The sequence below is a fragment of the Petaurus breviceps genome, unplaced genomic scaffold, assembly GCF_028583685.1.
Source record: "Petaurus breviceps papuanus isolate PSGF00001 unplaced genomic scaffold, PetGlider_PUasm1.0 173, whole genome shotgun sequence".
In the NCBI taxonomy this organism is placed as follows: Eukaryota; Metazoa; Chordata; class Mammalia; order Diprotodontia; family Petauridae; genus Petaurus; species Petaurus breviceps.
In genome coordinates, this window is record NW_027185759.1 from 30,565,648 (window position 1) to 30,590,757 (window position 25,110).

The following is a 25,110-nucleotide window of genomic DNA, read 5'->3' on the forward strand; positions in this document are numbered from 1 at the left end:
TGGAGCCGGTGCTCTCACTCGCTGTGCTACCTGGCCACCCCTCTATCTCTTGTTTAGTCATAAATTTTTCTGTTCTCCATAAATCTGTCAAGTAAACTATTCCTTGCTCTCCCAGTTTGCTTATAGTATCAATCTTTATATCTAAATCATGTCTTCATTTTGGCTTTATTTTGTTATGTGGTGTAAGATGTTGGTCTATGTCTAGTTTCTATCATACTATTTTCCATTTTTACCAGCAGTTTTTGTCATATAGTGAGTTCTTATCCTAGAAGCTGGAGTTTTTGGGTTTATCAAATAGTAGATTTAAGTTGAGCTCTGCTCCTGGGGCAAAGCTTCTTATGCTAGGGACCAGGAGAGTGGTCAGTGTCTTTCTACACCAAGGCCTGAGATACTTGCAGCTTGCCAGGGCGCCGGGGATGGCCCGATTTAGCTATGCCTGTTGTGCCAGGTTCAGTGGCTTGTATTTGCCTTCTACATGGAGGCTGGAGGCTTCACTGCTGGCCTGCTATGTCACTGGCCTGCTGAAATAGGACCATGGGGCCTCAGTTGCTGATCTGTACTGTGGGCAAGAACTTCCTGCTGTCTTGCCCACACCCGTTGTGCTCCCCTTTTGCACAAGTGAGACAGACTTTTCCTGAAGTCTTTTTTTTTTTTTTCTTTTTGCAGGGGGAAGGCAGGGCTACTGCTAGTAAGTGTTAAGTGTCTGAGGCCAGATTTGAACTCAGGTCCTCCTGACTCCAGGGCCAGTACTTTATTCACTGAGCTACCTGGCCATCCTGCAGAAGTCCTTTTACGTTATCTTAAGCTGGAAAATTGTTTCACTCCATCTTTTTGTGGGTTCTGTTGCTCCAGAATCTGTTTAGAGGCTTGATTTAACATTGTTTCTGAGGGAAATGGGAGAGCTCAGACAACTTCCTGGTTTATCTTCTCCATCTTGGCTCTTCCCTTTCCTTACATTTTGGATCTAGACTAGTTTAACAGAAAACAAAAAAAAATTCTTTAGCAAAACAAACTGTGCAAGCATAGGGATTTTTTAGAGTTTTTGCCAAGCGACATGTTTTATCTTACATTTACCAGCAAGGGTGGAGAAAAAAATAAATACATTCAAACCAAAGTTAAATTACATACATATATGCATACACACTCACATTTATACCTGTAGGTGGCACAGTTATTGATTTGTAAATAATACAAATATTTTACATCCTTTTCTGCATAATTGTTGGGGATGTGTGACCATAGACTTTCAAATAGTGACCTCTTTCTCTAGTGATTTTCTTACAGAATAGAAAAGACTTAATAAACATTTCTCAGATGACTGTTTTGAAGCTTGAATGTCAACCATTTCTCTACATTATCTTATGCTACTGAAAATTAGATAAGAAAGTAAGAATAGAAAAGGCTTTTATTAAAGACAGTGAATGGTTGCAGCACATTAGGCTGGATGGATCTAGAATATGAGAGGAGGGCTTTATTTTGGGTGCAGATGCAATGGCCTCTTGAAGAGTTAGATTAAGCAGAAGCCTTTTTTTGACTCATTACCTTAGTATGTATTTTTGTGACCTGGGATGTAGAACTCAACTTGTCACCAGAGTTGAAAATTAAAACCAACGTAGAATAAATCACACAAAGCTTATTTTAATGTTTTATGTAATGAAATATTTTGTGTTTGTGAGAAAAATTGCAGGCAAGTACAGAAGTTAGCATCTGTCTGGCACACTGATTGTGATGGCCATTGTCACTAAATAAGAGCCCCCCAAATGAAATTGATTATATTTTAGCTGACAGGAAATGTCACAATACTAAAGTGAGATAAAAATACAAAGCTAGAAGAAAAAAGAAATGAAAAATGATATGGCAAACAGTTAAAACAAGTTATTGATGCTAAAATGAGGAAAATACAAAGAATGTCTGTACCAATTATAATTTCTTATAGAAAGTTGTGATATAAGACAGTTGTCATAAAGAAAGATACCAAAAAAAAACCCCTAAAAACACCTTAGCAAAAAGTTGATTTGCCAGATGGAAAAAGTGATAATAGCCAAGCACACTTGTCCACCAATTTATCGGGTAAGCTTATATGTAAAATCTTACCAAAAGTGGAAGATTATGATCATCAGTGTCTCATAAAACAGTGAGAAGCAGTTGAAGGAAAAATCAGTTTTAAGAAAAACTAGATGAGAGCCCCAATTAATAAAAGCCATCCTAAGGATATTTGAGGATGAAATGGGACAACAAAGTGACAAAAGATGGAAAAAATCTGCAGGAATTTTTATAATATTGTAATCAAGGAATAATGGCAGAAGCATGAAAGATGTCATCAAAGAAATACATGATCGAAAATAAAAGCCTGGGGTGTGCAGCCCTGGGCAAGTCACTTCACCTTGATTGTGCTCACCCACCCTCTCCCAATAAAGGCCTGGTCATGTGGAAAAAGCAAGGACTGATCTTGCCTTCTCACTCTCCAGTGGTATCTTCAGGATGTCATTGTGAAGAAATACTTCCTTGTTGTGCCTTTGTAGAGAAAGGTTGCACAGAATTGTTAGGCATACCTGTGGGATCTGTATTACCGAAGGATTACTCACTGATTTGAGTACTGACTGATAAGTGTTTCCAGGATGTGGAAGAACCCTGTGAGAATTAGGTGAAGCCACGAGGCATGTGTAGCTGAAGACCTGATGATTCTCGTCATGAATCTGAAGGAATTGCGTAGGAAAGAGGCACCAGACTTGCTTTTTCTTGGCCGTGAAGGATGATGAGCAGAAGTTGGAGGCAGGTTAGACTGGCACGGACATTGACTGCAGGACATTGGGCTTTGTGTGTTGTTCCTAAAACGTTTACCATCTGTTGGCAAGTATGGCTGATGAGTCGAATTTTTCTTTCCAGATGGATATGTGTGATCTCTCTAATTTGGATGCTCTGTCCTTTGATACAGATAACCTTGCCATCTGCCCTTTTGTGCATCGTTCTCTAACCTTCCCCTCCAGGGTGGCCAGTAGAAGAATTCCAGCCTTCAGTTTGAGTCCCTTCATTTTTGTTCTTTCCATTTTATGCTGTGGTTGGTCTCAAGTTTTCCTGGTTCGGCCTCACTTTGTGTCAGTCCATCCAGGTCTTTTCATTCTTCCCATCATAGTCATGACTTATTACAGAACTATGATATTCCATTACACTGATTTTTCTATTACTTGTTCATTCCCCAGTCAGTGATTGGTTTCCAGGTCTTTGCTACTACAGAGTGCCGTTACAATTATTTGGGGTATAACAGGTCTTTGCTTTTTGTCATTGACTTTTTTTGGGCCACATGTTTCACAGTGGAATCTCTGGGTCAGATGGTATGGACAGCTGAATCAGTTTTTTCACATAATTCTGAATTGTTAGAGCAACTTTCAGGAACACCAGCCATATGCATCAGTGGGCTGGTCGTTCTCAACACCCCCAGCATCGACTCTTCTCATAATTTGTGCTCTTGGCCAGTTTGCTTGGTGTGGTATGAAGCCTGCACCAATCGGGGTTAAGTGATTTGCCCAGGGTCACACAGCTAGTAAGTTTCAAGTGTCTGAGGCCACATTTGAACTCAGGTCCTCTTGATTCCAAGGCCGGTGCACTATCTACTGTGCCACCTAGCTGCCTTTTTAGATGAGAGAAGAGAGGGGGAGGCAATCGGAGTTAAGTGACTTGCTCAGGGTCACACAAAATCGATTTGTGTATCTTACTATTAATGACATATTCTTTCACATGGCTGCTAATAATGTGCATTTCTTTTCAGAAGTGTCTGCTGGGGGTGGGGGTGGGGGGGTGACTAGGTGGCGCAGTGAGTAAAGCGCCGGCCCTGGAGTCAGGAGGACCTGAGTTTGGTTCTGGCCTCACACACAACACAAAAAAAAACTAGCCGTGTAACTTTGGCCAAGTTACTTAACCCCAATTGCCCTCCAAAAGAGAAAAAAAAATAGTGTGATACCATCTATTGAAATGGCTTTTGGTCCTGTTGATTTCTCTGTAGACACTCTCAGAGATTTCTGATGCACATATACCCACGCCTGGCCCCCTATCTGCTTCCTCTGCTGTCCTAGTTGTATTTTGCTGATGCAAAAAAAAAGCTTTTCAGTTTCATACAATTGAAATTCCAGTATTGCCTCTGGGTATCCTTGGGTTAAGAATTCACCCTCTAGGCCGGTGGTTTTGTAAGAATCCCACTGGGAGTCCTAAAACTCAGAGGGAGCTGAACCTGGCAAAAGAAAATTAAAGCTGGTAAAAATGGCTTTCTCCTTTTTAAGTTGTTTTAGGGGAAAAGGAGGGACTAAAAAACAGAATTGGATCATTGCTTAGGAGTGAGCAGGTTGATGAGAGATGACTGGGACAAGCCAGAATCTTGTGCATTTTGCTTCTGTTTTCCCTTCCAAACAGAACAGTCTTTGGATGGACCAAAAATGGGCAATAGGGAGTTAGTTGATAGGCTATGATGTTGTAACTATTTCAGTAAAACTGGTTTTCTTTGGGGGAAAAAAAAAAGAATTCACCCCTACCCAGAGCTGTGAAGGCACCTTATCTGATTCTTTTCTAACTTTTTTATGGTATGATATTTGGTATCAGGCCTTGATGCCCTTTTTCAATTCTTTGAAGATTAGATGATTATGTTATAAGTCGATAACAGCTTGCAAGCTTGTGGGAAAATGTTAATAGCTATTCCCATGCATATAGGTTTCTAAGATACTTTCCTAACAATAACCTGGAATAGTGGCTTTAGATGGGAAAACATGATTCAGAGAAATCACTTGTCTGTGACCACGTGGCCATAAATGGAAAGAGCAGTAGGAATGTCAGTTGAGGGAACTTGGTTGGAGAGAGAGATGCTCTGACTGGTTTTAGGTTGATTGACTTTGTCCTGCTGTCCAGGTAACCAACTGGAAATAAAGGTCAGGCATTAAAAACACCAAGGCAAAAGCCGGACTGAGAGGTTAGCCCAGGAGTCATTTGCATGAAGTATGATGGCTGGGCAAGTCGAGGGCCTGAGTGTTAGTGATGGGGACTCGAAGAAAAGGGAGTTAGGATTACATGTATCCACTGACCTTGTTCAGAGGACAGTGTTACAATATGCTTTCTATCTACCAGCCTAGGACTGGAAACCAGAGAGCTTGGACATAAAAATCACTATGTTGACAAGTCAGAATCTCATAAAGAAACTAATAGCAGATAATAAACCGTAATTGTTATTCATTCCTTTATGGCAGAGTACTTTGCAGATATGATCTCATTTGAGTCTTACAACAACCCTGTGAGGTCAAGTCTGTTGTCCTCCCTTTACAGATTGGAAGCAAAGGCCCAGGGAGATCTTGTGATTGGTCCGCATGGTCACTGTGAATGTCTTAGGCAGGATTTGAAGTCAAGTCTTCCCAAGACCCGGGCTCTCTATTGCAATGCCACACTGTCTAGGGAATTAAAAATGAATTGCGCAGTCTGTTCTCAGTGCACCTACAGTATGGTTAGTTACCAAGTACTGTGAAATTAGTTGCCACCACCAGGCCGCCAAAAAGAAAAAGTGTAGCTTGGAAAGTGCTTTGTCATTTTTCAGTTGTTTTCACTCATATATGACTTTTTTGCGCCCCTGTTTGTGGTTTCTTGGTGGAGATCCTGGAATGGTTTGTTCCTTCTTAAGCTCATTTTACAGGTGAGGAAACTGAGGGAAACAAGGTTAAGTGACTTGCCTAGGGTCCCACATCTAGAAAGTGTCTGAGGCTGAATTTGAACTTAGGAAGATGAGTCTTCCTGGCTCCAGGGCCTGCTCAGAGACCTTCTGGATGTGGGGAGTTTGGCTCCTTAGGCCAAGGTTGCAGGTTCTTGTAGAAGCATCCCACTGTGCCTAGAAAGAAAGGGAACAGTCTCTGACCTTAAAACACTTACAGTTTAGTTAAAAAGCATGGTTAAGTGCTACATAAATACTGAATATGCATGGTGAGTATCACTCAAAGGGTTGCCACAGGGATATGGTATAGTAACAACGCTGATCATAAGCTAGCATTTATAGATTGCTTTACACAAGTTACCTTGGGAGGTAGGTGCTGTGCTTATCCCCATTTTATGGATAAGGAAACTAAGTGCCTGGGGCTGGATTTGAATTAAGCTCTTCCTGTCTCCAAGAATGGGGAGCACTCTGAGGAAAAGGCCACTGGGGGAGCATACTTCTGGGACCAGCGACGAGAACCATTGGGTGTCTTTGAGAAGTTAAGGTTTATTTTGTTTTTTCCTTTCAGGATCTGAGAAAACCCTAGATTCCACCATGGGGGATAACACTTTTAATGAACAAGATCCCATACAGAAAAGTCCTTTGTCAGAACCTATAGATGTGAAACCTTCTGATATGACTTTACCATTAACTCTTCCCCTTGGAACGGAGGACCACCAGATGCTGTTGCCTGTAACAGACAGTCAGTCTCCGTCATCGGACACATTGTTGAGATCAACTGTAAATGGGTATTCAGAACCACAGTTTATTTTCCTGCAGCAGTTATACTGACTTTATGAGCAATATGGACTTTACTCAATAAATAGCTCTGGTAGCGAACATAGACCTCTCTAGCAAGGTGAACATCCTCATTCACTATCATTTGGGTTGTTATCATTTTTCATTCAGCTGAGTAAAGGCAACTGCATCTTCACTGTGCAATGCTTGTTTTTTGTTTTTGTTTTTATTTTGCTTGAAAAGTCAGAAGTGTATGCACACCATTTTTGGAGAACGAGTTACATAGCTAATGGTATTTTATAATAGAAAGTGAAAAGACATTTTCATCAGTAGTCCTGAAAACTACATTTTTGTTCTTTAGGACTACCCCTTAATTATTCTAATAGAATTTATCACTTTACCAAATAAAACAGTGTCTTCCAGATTTTCCTTTTTTCTATTATTTAAAAGAATAAAATGATCAGCTCTAGATTTCATCTAGAATTAAGAGTTCATATTTCTGGCCAGAAAAACCTAGGAATCCAATTACAATTTATTTTTCTTCTCTACTGATATTCATGCCAGTTTGGGATAAGCAATCCTTTAATAAAAAAAAAGGGAAAAGTCTATCATTAAGTGCTATGAAACTCTCATTTCTTTTTTTTGTCCACCAGAACACTTCTTTTTCAGCATTCCATTCAAAAGTAATCCATCAGTAGGTGTTTAATACCTTTATTATATCAAAAAGCAGTTTCATAATTTGACCTACTTTGACATAAGCTAATGAAAAATTATCAAGTATATTTTTGGTAAGGAAAGTAAGCTGGCTGAAAGATTCGTTAATTTTGTCAACTTTTCACCTTTTACCTGCACACCTTTAAAAAGCAAAATTAAATCCTAATGGTAAAAAAGGTGAAAAAAACCCCAAAATTACAAGTTTAAAGCAGACTACAAGTAAGCCCAGTTTTTTAGAACTACAAATGAATGTAAATCTTCACCAACAAGGCCACTTTTCCTTTTCAGAATTATCTCTCACTCCTCTAAACCATGGCAATAGGTTGCTTTGGTAGCTTTTTAAAAGTCCTTGACAGCCTGGATAGGCAAAAGCAGATTATTTTCATATTTACTTTCCACTTAATCCCTCTTATCCTGATTCTCTGTCACCAGAATGGGTTTTTGTGGGGGTTTTTTAACTGCTCTCTGGTGCCATATGGTTAATAGGATTTCCAGCTCCACAGAGACAGTGTGTCATGCTGATCAAACACACTGACTCCTCGTGTCTACCAAACAAGCCACAATCACAGATTTTTCTTTTCTTAAACTGCTTCTGTAATAAATCTAATGCATTTGCTATTTATCTTGAGTTTCTAATTATGTCCTCATCTCCTTGTGCCAGGTCACACAGCAAAGCCTTGTATTTACTATATATAGTACAATAGAGTAAATCTTGGCATCTGGTATGAGAACATCATCATCCCTGACCTCGCTACATTTGTCAGTCCAGGGACCTGGTTGACTGAATACTGAGGTTGAAATATTACCTTGGTCATTTTTTTTTTTTGGCACAAGTACCCTTGTGGAACACAAAGGCAATATTTGAGTACAAAAGAAATTAATTAGTAAACCTGAAACATATTTTTGTTGATCAGATAGATGTATTAATTGCTCTACATTTCATTGTTATATTTCTGGGGAAAAAAATGTAAAGTGACTAGCCCATTCAGATTTAAATTGATCAGGATTTCAATTCAAATAAAGAAAATATAACAATCAGGTCCCATTCTTATAAAATGACACCAAAGAGAGCCTGGGATTCTAACGTCTCATCATCAAATCAAACACTGTATTCTGGGCTATCTTCTCAGAGTAATAGGTGGCAGATAGTTTTGTTCTGTGCTTCCCCCCCCCCCCCAATTGCTGCTTAGTTTTTCAGTTCAGTTATGTTTTTGACCACGTCATTTGCTTCATTGTTTAATATTTTATTTTTACTAGTCATTCTAAAATTTTCAATTACTGCCTGAGCCTGTTCTTACCTGCTTTTCCAAAACAGCAATATAAAGAGAACATAGAATTCTGCTCCTTCCTGGGAATGTTTTTTTCCAATCATTGGATTCTTTTATGATATGCATATATTTTTCTTGTAGTGGATGGTGTTCAGTGCTCATGTAAGACACCAGCCTTAAAGAAAACTCTGTGTGGCACCCACATTGGGATGATTTTAAATTTCCTCTTTTATATCCTTTTATGGTTACTTTTGGCAACTGGCAATTGAGAAGTCCGTTGTAAAAGACATGGCTCTGAATTTGTGACATATGGCCCACTTTTTATAGCTCGACCTATTGAGGTCATGTATTGATTTTTTTCTAACCAAATCTACACCATTGTTTTCAGTCTGTGTGCTAATTTGGTTTGCTGTTTCATGGTAGACCTTGCCTATCTAAAAAGAAAACATTTTAACCCATGTGTCAGATCAAGTTCATCTTCAACTGTTAAAACTAAATACATCTGTGTTGTGCTATTGTGGGAAGAGATGACTTGTTCTTTTTGAATGAATTCATTATTTACATTGAATTACTGAGCAAGTTAATTCTGAAGAGCACACTGAGAGGTAGAATGTACTTTCTATGTGAATTTGTTTTGTACTTGTAATATTAGATTATTTCTACTGTATTCTTAGATTTCCAACTAAAAAAGCTTAGATTTATATATCAGCCATTTTAGATGTTTGTAAATAGCATTTGTTTGGTGTTCTTTATTTACAGATTATTTTTAATACTGATTTAGAAAATTATTTTAACCTTTCTAGAGTCTGATATAGTTCTATTGCAGCAATAATTAAATAGTGTACCCTACAAATTTCTTTCTATAAGCTCTGTTTACAGAATTCATGAAAATGACTACACTTGATATATTTAACTGTGTTACACTAAATTAATATCATGTATACTGACTTTTCAATCATTGTTCTACACATTTCTTGGCTCTTAAGCAGTAAGAGATGTTTTCATGTAAACTTTCCACCTACTTAGACTTTTTTTTTTACAAGTGTATGGATACTAGCTGGAAATACCTTGTTAACAGAAAGACGTGTTTTTACATGATTTAATGCCTTTTTAAATTTTTCAAATGTTACTAAAGTTTAGTCACTGTAAGAGGTTCATTTTTCCATTTGAGTAATTCTTCATACCTCCTTTTTGTTTTAGAGAGTTGTTAATTGAAGGAGTTTAGAACATACCAAAAATTATGGTATGGACAAAGTACTCTTCTAAAAATAAGGCAATAGTGAAATTTTTGTTATTTTCAAGAACTAAGTTGCTAAAATGGACACTATGTGACCTGTTTTTCTAATAATTGCTTTTGAATATAGGATAAATATGGAATTCATATAGCATTGCTTATAGTCATTCCTTTGAATACAATACTTGGTGAGTTTCTGGAATGATTTTTCTGTTAATTCTTACCTGATAACTTTAGAACTCAAAAGTAGGGCACAACATTTGGTTTCCAATGGATTGTCAGAATTGGAACATAAAGTCAGGAGAGTCATTTTCACATGGTCTTCCATACAGCTTTATGGCTGTTTCTTATCCACACAGCTCAAAATTAAGTGATTGGCTTCAGGAAAGAAGTAGACAGATGAGGGGCTCTCTCTAATCCCTGAACCAATCAGATCATTGAAGGAGCAAGTAATCCTACCTCTCTTTAAAACTTCAGCTTCAAATATAGATCAACAGTTTTGTTTTAAAAATAAAGAGAACTTGAAAGTTCACTGAGTTTCAAGGGAAAAGTTCCTGAAATTAGGCGGGGCCAGCCAGCAGTGTGCATGCAGGGCTTTAAGAGAAGACCAAAGGGAGGAGGCAGGCCTTGTCTTCTGAGCAGTGAGTACATGGGAAGAACAGGGGAGGAGTGACCCAAGATAGATAAGAAGCTGAGATGATCGATTTGGTTACATTTAATCCATCCTGTGGGGAAATGAGTCTGCTTCCTTCCTTACCTCCCATATAGATACAGCCTGAGACTTCTATTGTGCTAAAACAAAAGCTGCTTAAGGCTGAAGTCAAAACTCAAGCCATAATCAGTCTCCTTTGTAGCATTTAGAAACAATGCTCAGCTTGAAAATGTATCGACATAATCCAGTGTCTAATTCTTAGATGTTTTGTATTTTATTATACGAATTAACAGAAATTATGTATCTAAAATGCAGGAAGGAAAGCCTTTTGTAGAATTGGAGTGCTTAAGAAATGTCAGGGGGATAGGTGGGTATCATAAATACTTTATTTCAGAAACACAAAAATACTCTCCACTTCACATAAACTGTGGATACCACCTTGGTTGCTTGATAGCTTTGGGACTAAGAACAAATTACTTGATTTTTTCAAGTTCAGTTTCCTCATCTGTGGGTAGAGATAGTATTAGACACATCACAGGGCTGTTCTGAGGAAAATCTGGAAGGTCATACAGTGTCGTGGGTCAAGAGCCACTTAAGATCTGGGTGGTCTTGGAAGTCACTTAACTGCTCTAGACCTCAGTTTCCTCATTTGTGAAATCAAGGGGTTGGACCAGATGACTTAAGAGTTCTCTTCCAGCACAAAATCTATGATCTGTTGTGTGTCAGGACACTCAGCAGACCTTAGAGCATGATAGTATGCTTTACAATATGAATTCTTGTTATGGTTACGACGTGGTCATGAGGATGTTTGCATGTATTATGTATAATTGGTATTTATGTCAAACTCGAAAGTTTATAAAGCAGTTTGTGTATCTTGTTTGTGTCACAATAATCTTTGAAATTGGTAATAAAGTTATCCCTATTTTGCATATGAGGAAACTGAGGCCAAGTGGTTAAGTGATTTGCCCATGATTAGTGATCATTAAAGCTGGGATTGAACTCTTAACTTCTGCTCTATGTACCATGCCATAATTAGGCAAATAACATTTGTGAAAAATGACAACTGACTTTTTCTGCCAAGTTAGAATGCAGTTTATGTTACTAATGTTTATTGATTGTTTAATTCTTATTGGTAAGCCACCTATGTATTGTTTAACTTCATACTAAAATTCATTTTAGTGTTGACACAATGGCACATGAAAATTTCCTGGTGTTTTATATGTATTTTTTGTATGTTAAAGTCAGTAATGCAAATGAATTTCTTATCCACTATTATTACACGATGTGATTATTTTTACATAAATTATGTAATGTAAGGTGGTGATAAAATGATTTGACTGAGGAAGAGAGATGGGAAGGCAGGCAGCTTTGAGGGGTCAGCAGCTGCCTTGTTCTTGGCATATGCATGCTCTCTGAAGTCCCATCCTGTGTGCGGTGTGGCAAGGCTGCCTTTCTCTATCAGAATGTCAGCTCCTTGAGGGCAGGGAGAGATCTCCTTGGTGCTGTCTTACCCTTAGCAGTTAGCAGGGTGCCTTGGCACATAGTATGTACATAATCCCTCAGTGAGTTTTTACTCATTCGTATATTCTCAGTAATGCACTGAATATGAATATTTAGCAAACTGTTTAGTCAGTGGGGTGCTAGGCTTTGTTTGGAAAATATTTTTAGTTTTGTTTTCTCAGGTGTTTGTACTTTATAGATGTTGATGTGTGTTATGTAGATTCTCATATGTATCAGTCATCTGAATAGTTTTTGTTAGTGTGTTGATCATCCGAACAGTTTTTCTTATTTGTGTGTTGGGCTAAGTTGTAAATCCAGAAATGAAACCATCCTCGTCTGATTAAGAAAACACAGAAACTCAATTTTAGTTATTAAATAGGTGCTCAGGATAAGGGTGAGTCTGGGGCCTCTCACTTATGTTATACCATTAATATTAGGGTATTAATGGCCTTGATGCCTAGATCTTGTTTTTATGCTGCTCCTATAGTTTGAAGACAACAAAAATACTATTCAGCCAGTTGCAATTTTTGTTTAACGAATAATATCAAGGATTTTCTTCCATGTTAAAATACACTATACATCATCCAAATCTACTAGCTTTAAGACCTTTTATACAGTGAAGAACTGCCTATATTGACTCACCATACGCTTGGAATTTGGATGCAGAAGATAAATCTAATGATGGATTATAATCTTGAGGTTTCAAAGTAGGAAACCAGCAAGGTTGGGGTGATTCCTCCACATAAAATAACTTTCTATTCTCCTTTAAAAACTCAAGCAGATCAAAATTACTTTATCCATGATCCAGCAGTCAAACTGAACTTTTAGCTTCTAGACTAAGGATGAAATCTCCTGCAAGAGGGCAACAAAATATGTTGAAAACATGAATTTTCTCTTGATAAGCATTAAAGACAAAAAGTTTTCTTGGCATAGCTATGAAATCGAAAATGATTTCTGTTTCTTAGGGTTGTACCTGGTATATATTGCTGCTTTATTTCTGAATCAGATAAGAGACAGGGAAAAAAAAAAAACACCACATTGAAAAGCACACTGCCCTTGAAGAAAAGGACTGATTATAGAAAGAAAACTGTGGTAAATCAACCACTGATTAGGCCTGGAAAGCTTTCTTGCCACCAATGTATTGGTTTAATCAAAAAATTTTGTCAGGCAGTGGGTTGAAATGATACTGAGGTTGGAAAAGTGCAGGGCAGAAAATTACCAAAAAATTGTGAGCTTCTAAAAGCCTAAAACGTGATGGGATGTAACATATTCAGGATCCATTTCTTCTCGTCATATTTAGACTTCTTCCTGGAAAACCTAGACAAGGGAACAGATACTGCCAGTAGGGCAAGGAGAGTCCGAGCCTGCTGGCCAGCTCCTGGCATCCTGCATCCTGGATGGTCCATCAGCAGATAGAACCTAAAATTGTTAACAGCCAGACTTTAGGTGAATCAAGCAGTATCTTAATGAGCAACCGTTTTTACAAGTAGAAAACTGTTTCCTGGGGAAACAGTGAGTAATAGCCAAGATCTGAAACTATATTTTAAATCAGCTCCAAAAGTACTTATAAGCTTTATTTTTATGAATGTGACCAAAAATATTTTTGTCTGTTTTTAATCTGTATTAGGTTTTTAAAAAAAAAAACCTTTATGTCTTTTATTTTGATAGGGATTAGACCTATGATTTCATTGGTATAGGAAGTTTCTTCTGCCAATGAAGATGCACACTTTCTTTGTAATTTAGGGAACTGGCCTCGAGCACTGAGAGGATCAAGTGACTTGCCCTGGGGTCCCCACAGCAAGCCATCCCAGGGCCAGTTCTCTGTTCTACCACAGCTGCTTCTCAGTTGCCTTTGTTTTAATATTACCTTCATTTCCCACTATATTTCTCCTCCCCAACCCTTCCAGGGAGCTAAAGAGGGGGAGGTGCTTTTTGATACACCTCTTTGGGGCATCTATGGCTCTTAACTTACCTATAGCTGTACTGTGCCCCTGCAGCTGTAACTTTCATGTTAACCTTTAGACAGTGTACTTGATGGAGTCAATGTATAAGACCCAGTAGAGAGTTCTACACAGCCATAAAAAGAAAGGCAAAATGAGCCTTACATCATGATGTCTCATTCTGTAAATATATAAAGCAGTTTTTTTAGTGCCTATAGAAAGTGGAGAAGCCAACTAAGTTTTAAATTTTGCTTTTTGATTTTACTTTCACAAAAAGGGAAGTGTTGAGGATATAAGAGATTTCCATGAGGAAAGTATCCACACCTTCACAAATTCTGGTCTTGTAAGGAAACGAAAAGCTTCAGTGAGGCTGAAGACTGAATGGGTAAGGAGCCTTGAAGTCTGGGCCGGAACCAATCCCAGGTCTCCCGACACTGGGGCCGGCGCTCTTACTCACTGTGCCACCTGGCTGCCCCAAGCTGGGCATTTCTTAACGAAGCATTATTTTTCACATGGAGAGAAAGGGCTGTCTAAACGGGACCTGGAAGAAGACCTGAAATACAAATGGGAAGGTGGCCATGATAAGTAGAGACCAGACCTTGGAGGCCTGGAAGGACTGAGACAAAAGCTAGATCTGGAGTCAGAAGAGGGATGTCTCTTTAGACAAGCCATTTCATTAGTCTGAACCAACAGCCAATAGGATTTGGAGTGCTTAGCTCACCAAGTTAGGATCAAATGAGATCATTGTGTAAGGTGTTTTGAAAGCCTTAAAGGGCTTTGTGAATGTCTCTTACCATACCTCCTAGGATTGCTAAGAAATTGGGGATTTCAGTAAATACTGATGACGTGCCAGTTCTCTGTAAAGCACTGTACTAGGTATTCACTAGCATTAAAGTCACGCAGAATTAGAAGCTTGTTCTCTTTTGGCACATTGATGAGAAGGGTCTCCAGATCTTCATAAAATTTTTCTTTGACTTCATCAGGGTTCATCATGGTGGGAGCAGAGGCACTGATGATGGTGCCATGACAATCACATTGTCACAAGCCTGTCATTCACTCCTTGTGGTAGACATAGAAGCACTGATGATGGTGCCATGACAATCACATTATCACAAGCCTGTCATTCACCCCTTGTGGTAGACATAGAAGCTTTTGAGTGAAAAATCTACACCAGCTTCAGTGCAGCCACTGCAGAAAAATGTGTACTCAGCTCTGACTTCAGTAAGCTGGCCTTTGTCTGCCAGCCTTGTTTGACTCCAGGCTACTCTCTGGATGCAATATCTGCTGAGTTCTCCCACGACAAGAGCTGTTCATTTTTCAGGTCTACTGGATTTTGTGCACCCATTCCATGTACCAATGGTGAGTGGAATTATTTTTGCAGAAGTTTTTGTACATTTTTTTATGTTTTCAGCACAGGGTGTGGGATCCCTGCCGACTACATTAATCAGGCCAGAGTTGGGTAAGCAGATGGTTTTTAGGACACCTTTACCTAGTGCCTTCCTCACACCAGGAGGTAAGCAGTGCAGCCCTTAAAAGGCTGCTCAGACACACAGGGGGCTGCCGAATCCCACTGCTGCTTCCAGTGAAAAGATGACCCTATGGCCTGGGCCACCTGTGTGGAGGGTTGTGACTACAGCTCCCAGTGTCTCCACACCTGCTGCTTTGTCACTTTTAGAGTCAAAAGATCTCTCTCAAGCTGAAGATTGCCTTTAAAATGAAGCAAGACCTAGGGATAGACTGGGTCTAGTGTAAGGGAATGTAAAATGAGCCTTTGTCCCACCATTATCATTCTTCAGCCCACCCACCTCTATCCAGAGGAGAAGAAAATCCTTGTAGGTCATCACATAACTGTGCAGTGGCATAATGGTAATCCTTGATGTGGGTCCTGTTGATCTCATCATTTGACATTTAGTTTGTGAGCAAATGCCATCCAAAACTCTAAATCATTCAGCACTTTGCTTTAAGAGATCCCTTGTTTTAAATATATGGGCGGCTCTCCTGCACTGATGCAAATCACAATCATAGGCTGAGAACTATAAGGGATTTTAGAGGGGACCTAGTCCAGTCACCTTTTACCTACAAGGAAACTGAGGTTGACAGAAGTTAAAGTGACTTAAAGTCACTTAACCTTTTTGCAAATTAACACACAATTCCTGGCATAGAATGGACATTAAGTGGAAGGTGTGGAAATGGTCATTAGTTGATTTCCACACCCTCCACATAATGCCCATTCTCTATACCAGGAATTGAGAGATCTTCACAGATCTTAAAATGATAATGACTTATGAAAAGGAAATTTATGAGAATTTGTTTTTATTCATCCCACCACCTAGCATGGTCCCTTGCATAAAACAACTGCTTAACCAACGTTGGTTGAGTTGTCTTGATAGTTTAAGGAAGGATAAGCAGGAACGTGATTCTGAGCAGGAATACCTCACAGGTCATCTCTCCCTAAGTATGAGTCTGAGATGAGAAATTGGTGGCAATGATGATGAGACCGTATTTGAGTGCTTTCATTCTCTAGACATTCCTCTGCTTTTCCCCTTTCATTGTCTTATTTTCTCTCTTTTACTAGTAGCTATCCAGAGAAATTGATGAAGGAGTAAATGGTGTCCTTTCTGAAAGTTTTGCTTACCGGGTGCAAGATGTTAGTTTTTGCTAATGAAAGCATATTTGGAAGAAGTTGACAGATTTTGCCTGGTTCCAGGTAACAGACCATTAAACTTGGTGTACTTCCAACCCCATTTCCCTACTTTGAAATACTGTAATACTGATGCAGTCATGTGACTAAGCATGATGAACAACAGGAACGAAGACTATAGAATCTTCCATTTCTGATACCTCTCAATTATGTGATTGATTGTGAAGATGAAGGATTCTGGGCACAGAATCAGAATTTTAGAGTTGTTTGGCCCCATCCATACTTGTACAAGAATCTTCTCTGATGGGGCAGCCAGGTAGCACAGCAAGTAAGAGCACTGGCTCCAGTGTCGGGATGACCTGGATCAAATCCGGGCTCAGATACTTAGCACCACACCCAGAAATAACTGGCCGTGTAACCTTGAGCAAGTTACTTAACCCCGATTGCTTAAAAAAAAAAAAGAATCTTCTCTGATGAGGGACATCTAGTACCTTCTGAGACAGGCCAGTCTGCTTCTGGGTGGCTCTCTTAGGAAATTTTTCCTCGCTTCCTTGCAACATTGATCCATTGATTCAAACCCAGGGCTGAACCATTCTGATCGGTGACTGAGTGAGCAGCACCAGCTCATGAAGCCCAGCCATCTAGACCATGGCTCACATCCTGTCCACCTGCTGCTGCCCCCTCTGGACCATCAGACCTCTCGATGTCTTGCCCTGGGGAACTTGATCCAGTCATCTTTGGGACTTCCTGGAGTTCATCTATCTTGATTGGTGAGCTCAAACTCACAGTGTACCACATCAATCAGCCCTTAGACCTGCTTCCAGACTCTGCTTCACAACCAAACTACCCATTCCAGCCATCCCTTGACAAGACAGGTTAAAATGTGCTGTTTCTTTTTTCTTTTTCTTTTGGAAAATGTGCTGTTTCTTTACCAACAAAAGGCTCTAGGAACATCTCATGAGAAGAGGCAGATGTTCTTTCTGCCCAGCTATATGAAGAGAGTAGAGGAGAGAATTACATACAGTACCAATATGGGATGTGATAGCTTTGAAGGAAAGGGCACTGAAACCTAATTGGAGCCAGTCCTGGCTCCTTCCAAGATCTGGACTGCTAAACCCTATATTTCTCAGTATGAGAGAAAGCTGAGGCTTAAGCCTTTCAGCCTAATCTTTTTTTTTTTTTAAATGAGCAATTGGGGTTAAGTAACTTGCTCAAGGTTACATGGCCAGGTGTTTCTGGGTGGGTGCTAAGTGTCGGAGCCCCGATTCGATCCCCAGGTCATCCCAACACTGGAGCCGATGCTCTTACTCACTGTGCTACCTGGCCGCCCCCTTTCGGCCGCCCCCTTTCAGCCTAATCTTAAAGATCTCAGCAGCAAAGGAGGATCATGAAAATAAGTAGTGGAATAAGACCAAAAAACAAACAGGCAAAAAAAGATTGACATACTAATGATACAAAGAGAAAAGGTCTACCCACCATTTGTTTTTCTGTTGCCCTTTGAGTTGTGGTAGTTATGATTCTTTCAAGATGGTGATATTCCATGAATCAGCAGTCATGTAGTATCACTAGGGAAAGACTATTGGTGTTGGAAAGATGAGCTTTTGCAAACAGGATGCAATTTGGGATCACTGCAGGTACTATATATTTTTCTGAATGCAGTCTATTATCGTCTTATCTTTCTTTTCAGTTCTGGATCCAGCTAATGGTTTGCCAGTACATAGTGTGTGCTCCAAATGTGTACTTTGGATACGTTCAAAGCATTGTTTATTTTATGCATGTTGCACAACAATAATTTGTGCTAAGATACTTTTTCTGAGGCCATGGAGCTGAAGTGTTTAGGGTCTTGAAGCAAGCAGTATAATGCTGTCTCCAAATAGATGCATCTGGAGAATTTCACCCTGCGGGTCAGTCAGTCTTCTGCTTGATTTTTGTGCTGTATTTTTTTCTGTGGGGTACTCTAATGTGGTGAAAAGAGTATGGGACTTGTTTATATCCTACCCCTGACACACAGGAAAGTCACCTACACTCTCTAAGCCTGTTTCTCTTGTCAAATAACAACACCTAATTCACAAAGTAGTTGGAAGGATAAAGTGAAATCAAGCATGTAAAGTCCTTATAAACATGAAGCTGTTGTGTCAGCGTCTATGATTATTATCCTGACAGAAGAATATCTTCAGCAAACATGTCTTCCTATTTTATGCCTCAATAGTGATACTCAAGGATTCTGGAACACAAGGATCTCTGGTTGCAAAGAAGGAAATGATTGCTGTTAGATCATAAGCTGCCATTGTTTTTCTGGTGGTCTTATTACCTGTGCTTATTATCATAAACCCGGTAAATAAGGATGTCAGAGTGCCCTATAGGACACTGGTCCTTGTTGTCTTTGGGCATACGAGGAAACCGACTCCATCGACTACTGTAATTCTTCTCTTCTCTGAGCCTTCCTTCCATTTTGATACAATTTCTTCATTCCCTCCTTTGACTTAAAGCATGACTATCAGTGGGAGTATAGTTCAATTCCTCTCATTACAAAGTGCATCAGTGTGTTGGTAAATATACATTCAGCCTCTCCTGTGTTCCAGTACTAAGCTGGCTCTTGGAAGCTTACATATTTTGTACTGACAGTTTGATGTCTGTAGGTGATTTAAAACCATAGGACTTGAAGCACCCTTTGCCCCTGGTCTACCACTGTACTGTGTAGTCTGAAGAAATGGGGATGGCTTTCCCAGGGATTCTGTTCTTCTCTATTTTATGAGTCACCTAATAGCTACTGGGATGAATCCTTCGCATTTCATGTCTGGCCCATCTACTGATCAAATAGAGCTTACACTTCATTGGCATTGCTGCAGAAAACTGGCATCACCTTGGTTCCCGAGGAGGTAAGCATCAAAGGAGGACACTGCTTCAAATAATTTACCTGGGTTATTATTCTAGAGTGTATGTGCCTGGGTGTGTTTTGGGGGAGAAGGGGAATGGTGGCTTTAGAACTAGTGAGAGGAGTCTAACAGTTCTATGAGTGAGACATGAACTTTTAATTGTGATGAGGGAATTTAATTGTGATAACCTGAAATATGAGATGGATAGGTTAAACATTTATTAAGCACTTATTCCTTGTCAGGCACCATGTTAAGTGCTGAGGATATTGATACAAGCCAAAAAGAAAGTCCTTACGCCCGAGGGGGTGATGTTCTAATGGGGCAGGACAACACTTCAAAGGGAGCTGGAGAGGTTGAATTACTTATTGGCACAGGGCAGAAATGGTTGGATGGAAAGCAAGAGCGAGGATTTTTGGTGATATATGGATATGAAAATATTTTTTCTGGTTACATTTGAATATCATTGTAATTAGAAGTTCACAGCATTTCAAACCAAGTGATAAAATGCCACAATATTAAGACTCCAGAATGATTTGAAAAGTTATCCTGCTTCCTTCTGTGCTCATTTGGACTTTTGATTTTCATTTGTTGCTGGAGATGGACAAATAACCTCTGCAGAATTCCATTAAACCAAACTTTAAACTTTCTGTATTTAATACTGATTTAAGCATTCCCTAGATTAAGTAAATGCAAGATGGCAAAGTTATATGAAGACATACATCCTGGCTGCCTCATGAAATCTCCACAAAAAGCTAGAAAGTGCAACAGACAGGATTCTGATTGGGAAATCCAAGAAAAAGTCTCAGTGAGTCATTTTACCAACCCAAGAAAGCTTAAGGGAACAAAAGGAGGAACCTGTGACATAGAACAGGATCTGAAGAACCAAGACTGGGTAGCAGAGCAGGAAACTCCCTGGAATAAAACTCAAGGGATCCCTGAACTAGCACAAGAGGCAGGAATGTTGTGTAGTGGGCAAGAAATAAGTTCAGGAACAAGTGGTAATTGTTCAAGATGGACATCTGTAGTGTCACAAACCAAAGGGGAGTCTGCATTTCACCTTCAGAGCTTTTAGCAGGCTCATAGTGGCCATCTTCAGTAGCAGTCTGCGGGAATGCCCAACCAGGGAGTCAGGAACTTGCAGAGCTTGAAGAGGAGGGCAGTGAGCAGACTTCACCCCAGATCATAGCACTGGCCCAAATCATGCACTATGAAAAAAAGCAAAGGAGCTTAGAGGAAAAAAAGCTCAGGCTGGACAGACATTCCCCCTAGACGTGTGTATAGCCCTGCACTGGCAGAACATTCAAGTCATTAAGAAGTAGGATGGAAGAATAAACACAAAATAATCCTGCCATTAAGAGCTATTATGGTGACAAGGAAACTCAAAAAGCAAATTCAAAAGAAGGGAATGACTTAAAAACATTACAAACAAAGCCTCGGGGTGGCTAGGTGGTACAGTGAATACAGCACTGACCTTGGAGTCAGGAGGACCTAAGTTCAAATCCAGCCTCAGACACTTAACACACACACCAAAAAAACTAGCCATGTGACCTCGGGCAAGTCACTTAACCCCAATTGCCCTCCAAAAAACAAATCAAAAAAAGCCTCAAAAAAAGTGCATCCTGGAAACAAGTTCAAGAATTCCTGGAAGGGGCGGCCAGGTGGCTCAGCCAGTAAGAGCACCGGCCAAATCCGGGCTCAGATACTTAGCACCACACCCAGAAATAACTGGCTGTGTAACCCTGAGCAAGTTACTTAACCCCAATTGCTTAAAAAAAAAAAAAAGAATTCCTGGAAGAGTTAATCCAAGAGTTTTAAAAAGAGCTAAAAAAAATCTTGAACCAAATGAGAACAGTATAATAAAAAAATAAAAAATAACTAAGTGCTGTGAAAAAAAAATACATGCAGAGAGCTTGAAGAGGTACAAAACCTTATCCAAGAAAATAATTCCCTCAAAATTAGACAACAAAGAGAAACTATTGACAATATGAGATAGCAAAAATAAAATTAAAAATTAAAAACAAAGTCAAAAGACAGAAAAAAAATTGAAGAAAATGAGAAATCTAAAAAAAAAAAAAAACCCAAAAATCAAACCCTGACCTTGAAGCCAGATTGTGGAGAGAGAATTTAAGGACCACTGGACTACCTCAAAGCCATAAACTAGACATATTTTAGGAAGTCACAAAAGAAAAGGGCCCAGATCTCTTAGAACCAGAATAAACTGAGAGAATCCAGTGGTTACCTTCTGGAAAAGAAAACTACCAGGAATATTATGGTCAAAATCCAAGACTCCTTGGTAAAAAAAATTGCAAGGACCTAGAAACAAAGAATTCAGGTTCTATGAAACCATCATAAGGAATACAGATTTAGCAGTCATGACCATTAAAGAAATGGCAAGCCTGGAATATGATATTGTAGAAGATAAATTATTTTATCTGAGGGGCAGCTAGGTGGTGTAGTGAATAGAGCACCGGCCCTGGAGTCAAGAGGACCCGAGTTCAAATCCAGCCTCAGACACTTAACACTTACTAGCTGTGAGAACTTGGGCAAGTCACTTTACCCAAATTGTTCTCCAAAAAGCAAAATAATAATAATAATAATTTATCTAACAACCAAAAATAACTTGCTCAGAAAAACAGTATAATCCGACAGGAGGAAAAATTAATATTTTTTTAATGAAACAGAGGACTTGCAAGCGTTCCTAATGAAAATACTAGAGCTTCATAGAAACTTAATATGCAAACAGGAGTCAAGAGACATAGAAAATTAAACATGAATGAGCAATCATAAGGGACTAAGAAATATTTACTTTGTATAATCATTATAAACTGTTTACATTCTTTGGTAATGACATATTCTTTGAGAACTATCATTAGCAGATATCAGAGAAGGAGTCTAATTGAATAAAGGGCTTCTGATATGTTTTGATTATCTCAAAAAGAATGGAAAGAGTGAGGAAGAGGAATATTAGGAGAGAAGGAAGAGGAAGAATGGGGAGATTTATTTCAAATGGGGTACAGAAGTCTATGCAGCAAAGAAAAGAGAGTAGAGGGGGACCAAGCAACTGTTATTATAGGAGAGAATACACATATACAGAGTTGGGTGCATATAAAGCCAAGCATGAGCAGCTTTCCAGAGGACTGCTTCTGTGAACATCTTCCAAGGTTCTGATTACATAGTATAGTGAACTCTATTCAGTAACAAACTAAGACAAAACATTGACAGAAACCAAAGTACAGCATTCACAATGTTATAGCATAACAAGTTATCACTAAAGTGGCCACATAATTTTAAGCAAAAGATATCTTTCAGTAAGTCCTTAACTCAATCATCCTTAAGGAACAGGCCTCCTTAAGGGACACAAAGGTCTAAGTTCTCCACCCCCCAGGTCACAGTAAATCATGATCTCAATCAATACACAGTATCCAAGTAAAGTCTTCTTTCATCTTGACTTGAGCTGGCTCTCAGCTCCCATGGTTCCTCTTCCATGGTCCCAGCTCCTGCCTGAATCTACCCAACTGTCACCTGGATTTAAAGGCAGGCAGCTCCTTGTCCAGCTCCTCATCCAGTTCCTGTTCCATATTGAAGCTCACAGTCCTTAACCAGCTCCCTGTGTCTGGGAAGACACAGCTTAACAGAGCCACAATAACATTTATGTGCATTGCCGGCACCATCATCAATTCACTATCTGCCTGTGAAATCAATGCAGACCCACAAACGAGGTCCGAGAGGTCAACACAAATCATCAGTAAAGCCCCAGGACCCCTGAAACCCTTCTCTAGGACTTTTGTGAATAACCAGAAAATCCTCTTTCAGGGTCTTCTCTACAAAGTATCAGAAACAAACATCAACACAGACAGAACAGGCAAACATAGAGTGTTTGGATACCACAAGTTTTCTCCTTCTTGACTCTGCTATCACAAGAGTTCTCTTCTCAGTTCTGCTCTCTCCAGCTTGGGCCTCTCCCTAGATATGGTCATTAACTCCTCCCCTTCCTGTTGCATCAGCAACAGGAGTTCACAAGTTCTAGGGTTCACAAATTGTGCTTTTCAACAAAGACTTGACATAATCATGGGCAAGAACTGAAACAAGGGGTCAACTAAATAGCTCAAACAAGGTGTTAACTACTTCTTTGTTTGCCATTACAGTTCAGAATAGACTTCACCCTACAGGGAAATGGGAGAAAAAATTTAGGGGAAGGGGAAAGGGAATAAGAGAATAAGGAGGGTAACCGAGGAAAGGATTAATCAGAAGCAAAATAAAATCTTAAATAGTGGGGCAGAGTAAAGGATAACAAATAGGATGAAGGAAAATAAACAGCAATCATAACTAAATGTGAATGGGATGAACTTGCCCACAAAACGTACCACAGCTGATTAGAATCCAACAATGTAATATTCACAAGAAAACTACTCTAAACAGAAAAATACACAGTTAAAATAAGGGGCTGGAGCAGAATCTATTATACTTCAACTGAAATAAAAAAGCCAGGAGTAGCAATCATGATCTCAGACAAAGCAACAGCAAAAACAGACCTGATTTAAAGAGAAACAGAAGCTACATTTTACCTAAAGGAATTAGATACTGAATCAATATTAATACTAGACACATATAGCCAATAGCACCACATGTAAATTATTAAGGAAAATGTAAAATGAATTATAGGGGAAAACAGTAAAAATGTAATAGTGGAGGACTTCAGTTTACTTCCTCTGAGAACTAGATAAATCTAACAAACAAAAGCAAAAAACAAGAAGGAAATTGAGAACCTAAATGGCACTGAAGAAAAGTTAGCTATGATATCCCACTGGAAAACACACATTGAGAAAAGAAAGGACTATGCATATTTTGCAGCTGTTCATGGCATCTTCACAAAAATTAACTATAGTAGGCTTACAAACAAATGCAGAAAGTCAGGAATATTAAATGTATAATTTGCCAGTCATTCAATAAAAGTTACATTCGGTAAAGAGCCATTGGAGCAAAGATTAAAAAACCAATTGGAAAATAAATAATTCAATCATAATGGATAGGTCAAAGGCTAAATCAGAATTGATTGGTAATTTCATTAAACATAATGACAACATTGAGAAAACATACTGAAATTTGGGAGATGTAGTAATAGCCATACTCAGAAAAATTTATGTGCCTAAATGTTTTCTTCAGGATAAGAGAAAGAACAGATCAGTGAATTGGACATGCAACTAAAAGAGCTAGACAAATTAAAAACCTCTAATTAAACAACAAAATATAAATCTTGAAAAATCAAAGCAAGTGTAACAAAACTAGAAACAAAAACAAACAATAAAACTTTGAGCTTTTGTCTGTGTGTGAAAACCAATAGACAAGCTATTAGTTAACTTATTTAATAAAAGAAGAAAACCAAATTACTAGCATCAAAAATGAAAAAGATGAATTCCCAAATCAATGAAAAACTATTAGGACTCTTTTGCCAACCATATGCCAATAAAACAGATAATCTAAATGAAATGGATGAATATTTACCAAAATATGAATTACTCAGATTAACAGAGCAGAAAGAGTCCTTAAATATCCCTATATTAGAAAAAAAAACTGAAATGATGATCCATAAATGAACTCCCACTGGTGGGAAAAAAAGAAAATTTTTCTGGGACCACATGGAATTAAAAGTGAATGCTAGGGGCAGCCAGGTGTCTCAGTGAGTAAGAGCACCGGCCCCAGAGTTGGGATGACCTGGGATCAAATCCGGGCTCTGATACTTAGCACCACACCCAGAAAATAACTGTTCGTGTGACCTTGAGCAAGTTACTTAACCCCAATTGCTTAAAAAAAAAGTGAATGCTACCAAA

The 25,110-nt window shown here is 39.0% G+C and overlaps 2 protein-coding genes across 4 annotated transcripts in view; one reads left to right on the forward strand and one right to left on the reverse strand.

Moving 5' to 3' along the window:
• The window catches only part of MYNN (myoneurin), a 23,304-nt gene extending 16,647 nt beyond the window's left edge, over positions 1 to 6,657 (forward strand). For all 3 annotated transcript variants that reach the window (XM_069083553.1, XM_069083552.1, XM_069083554.1), the window contains one exon: positions 6,249 to 6,657. In XM_069083553.1, the coding sequence (XP_068939654.1) occupies positions 6,249 to 6,511 (263 nt within the window). In that variant the 3' untranslated portion in view covers positions 6,512 to 6,657. The remainder of the gene's footprint in view (positions 1 to 6,248) is intronic.
• A 5,697-nt stretch (positions 6,658 to 12,354) lies between these two features.
• LRRC34 (leucine rich repeat containing 34) overlaps positions 12,355 to 25,110 on the reverse strand; it is a 43,088-nt gene continuing 30,332 nt past the window's right edge. The window contains exons 11-12 of the transcript XR_011167453.1: positions 13,798 to 14,318; positions 12,355 to 13,244 (exon numbers count right to left, since the gene is read on the reverse strand). The gene's annotated coding sequence lies outside the window, so the exon portion shown is untranslated. The remainder of the gene's footprint in view (positions 13,245 to 13,797; positions 14,319 to 25,110) is intronic.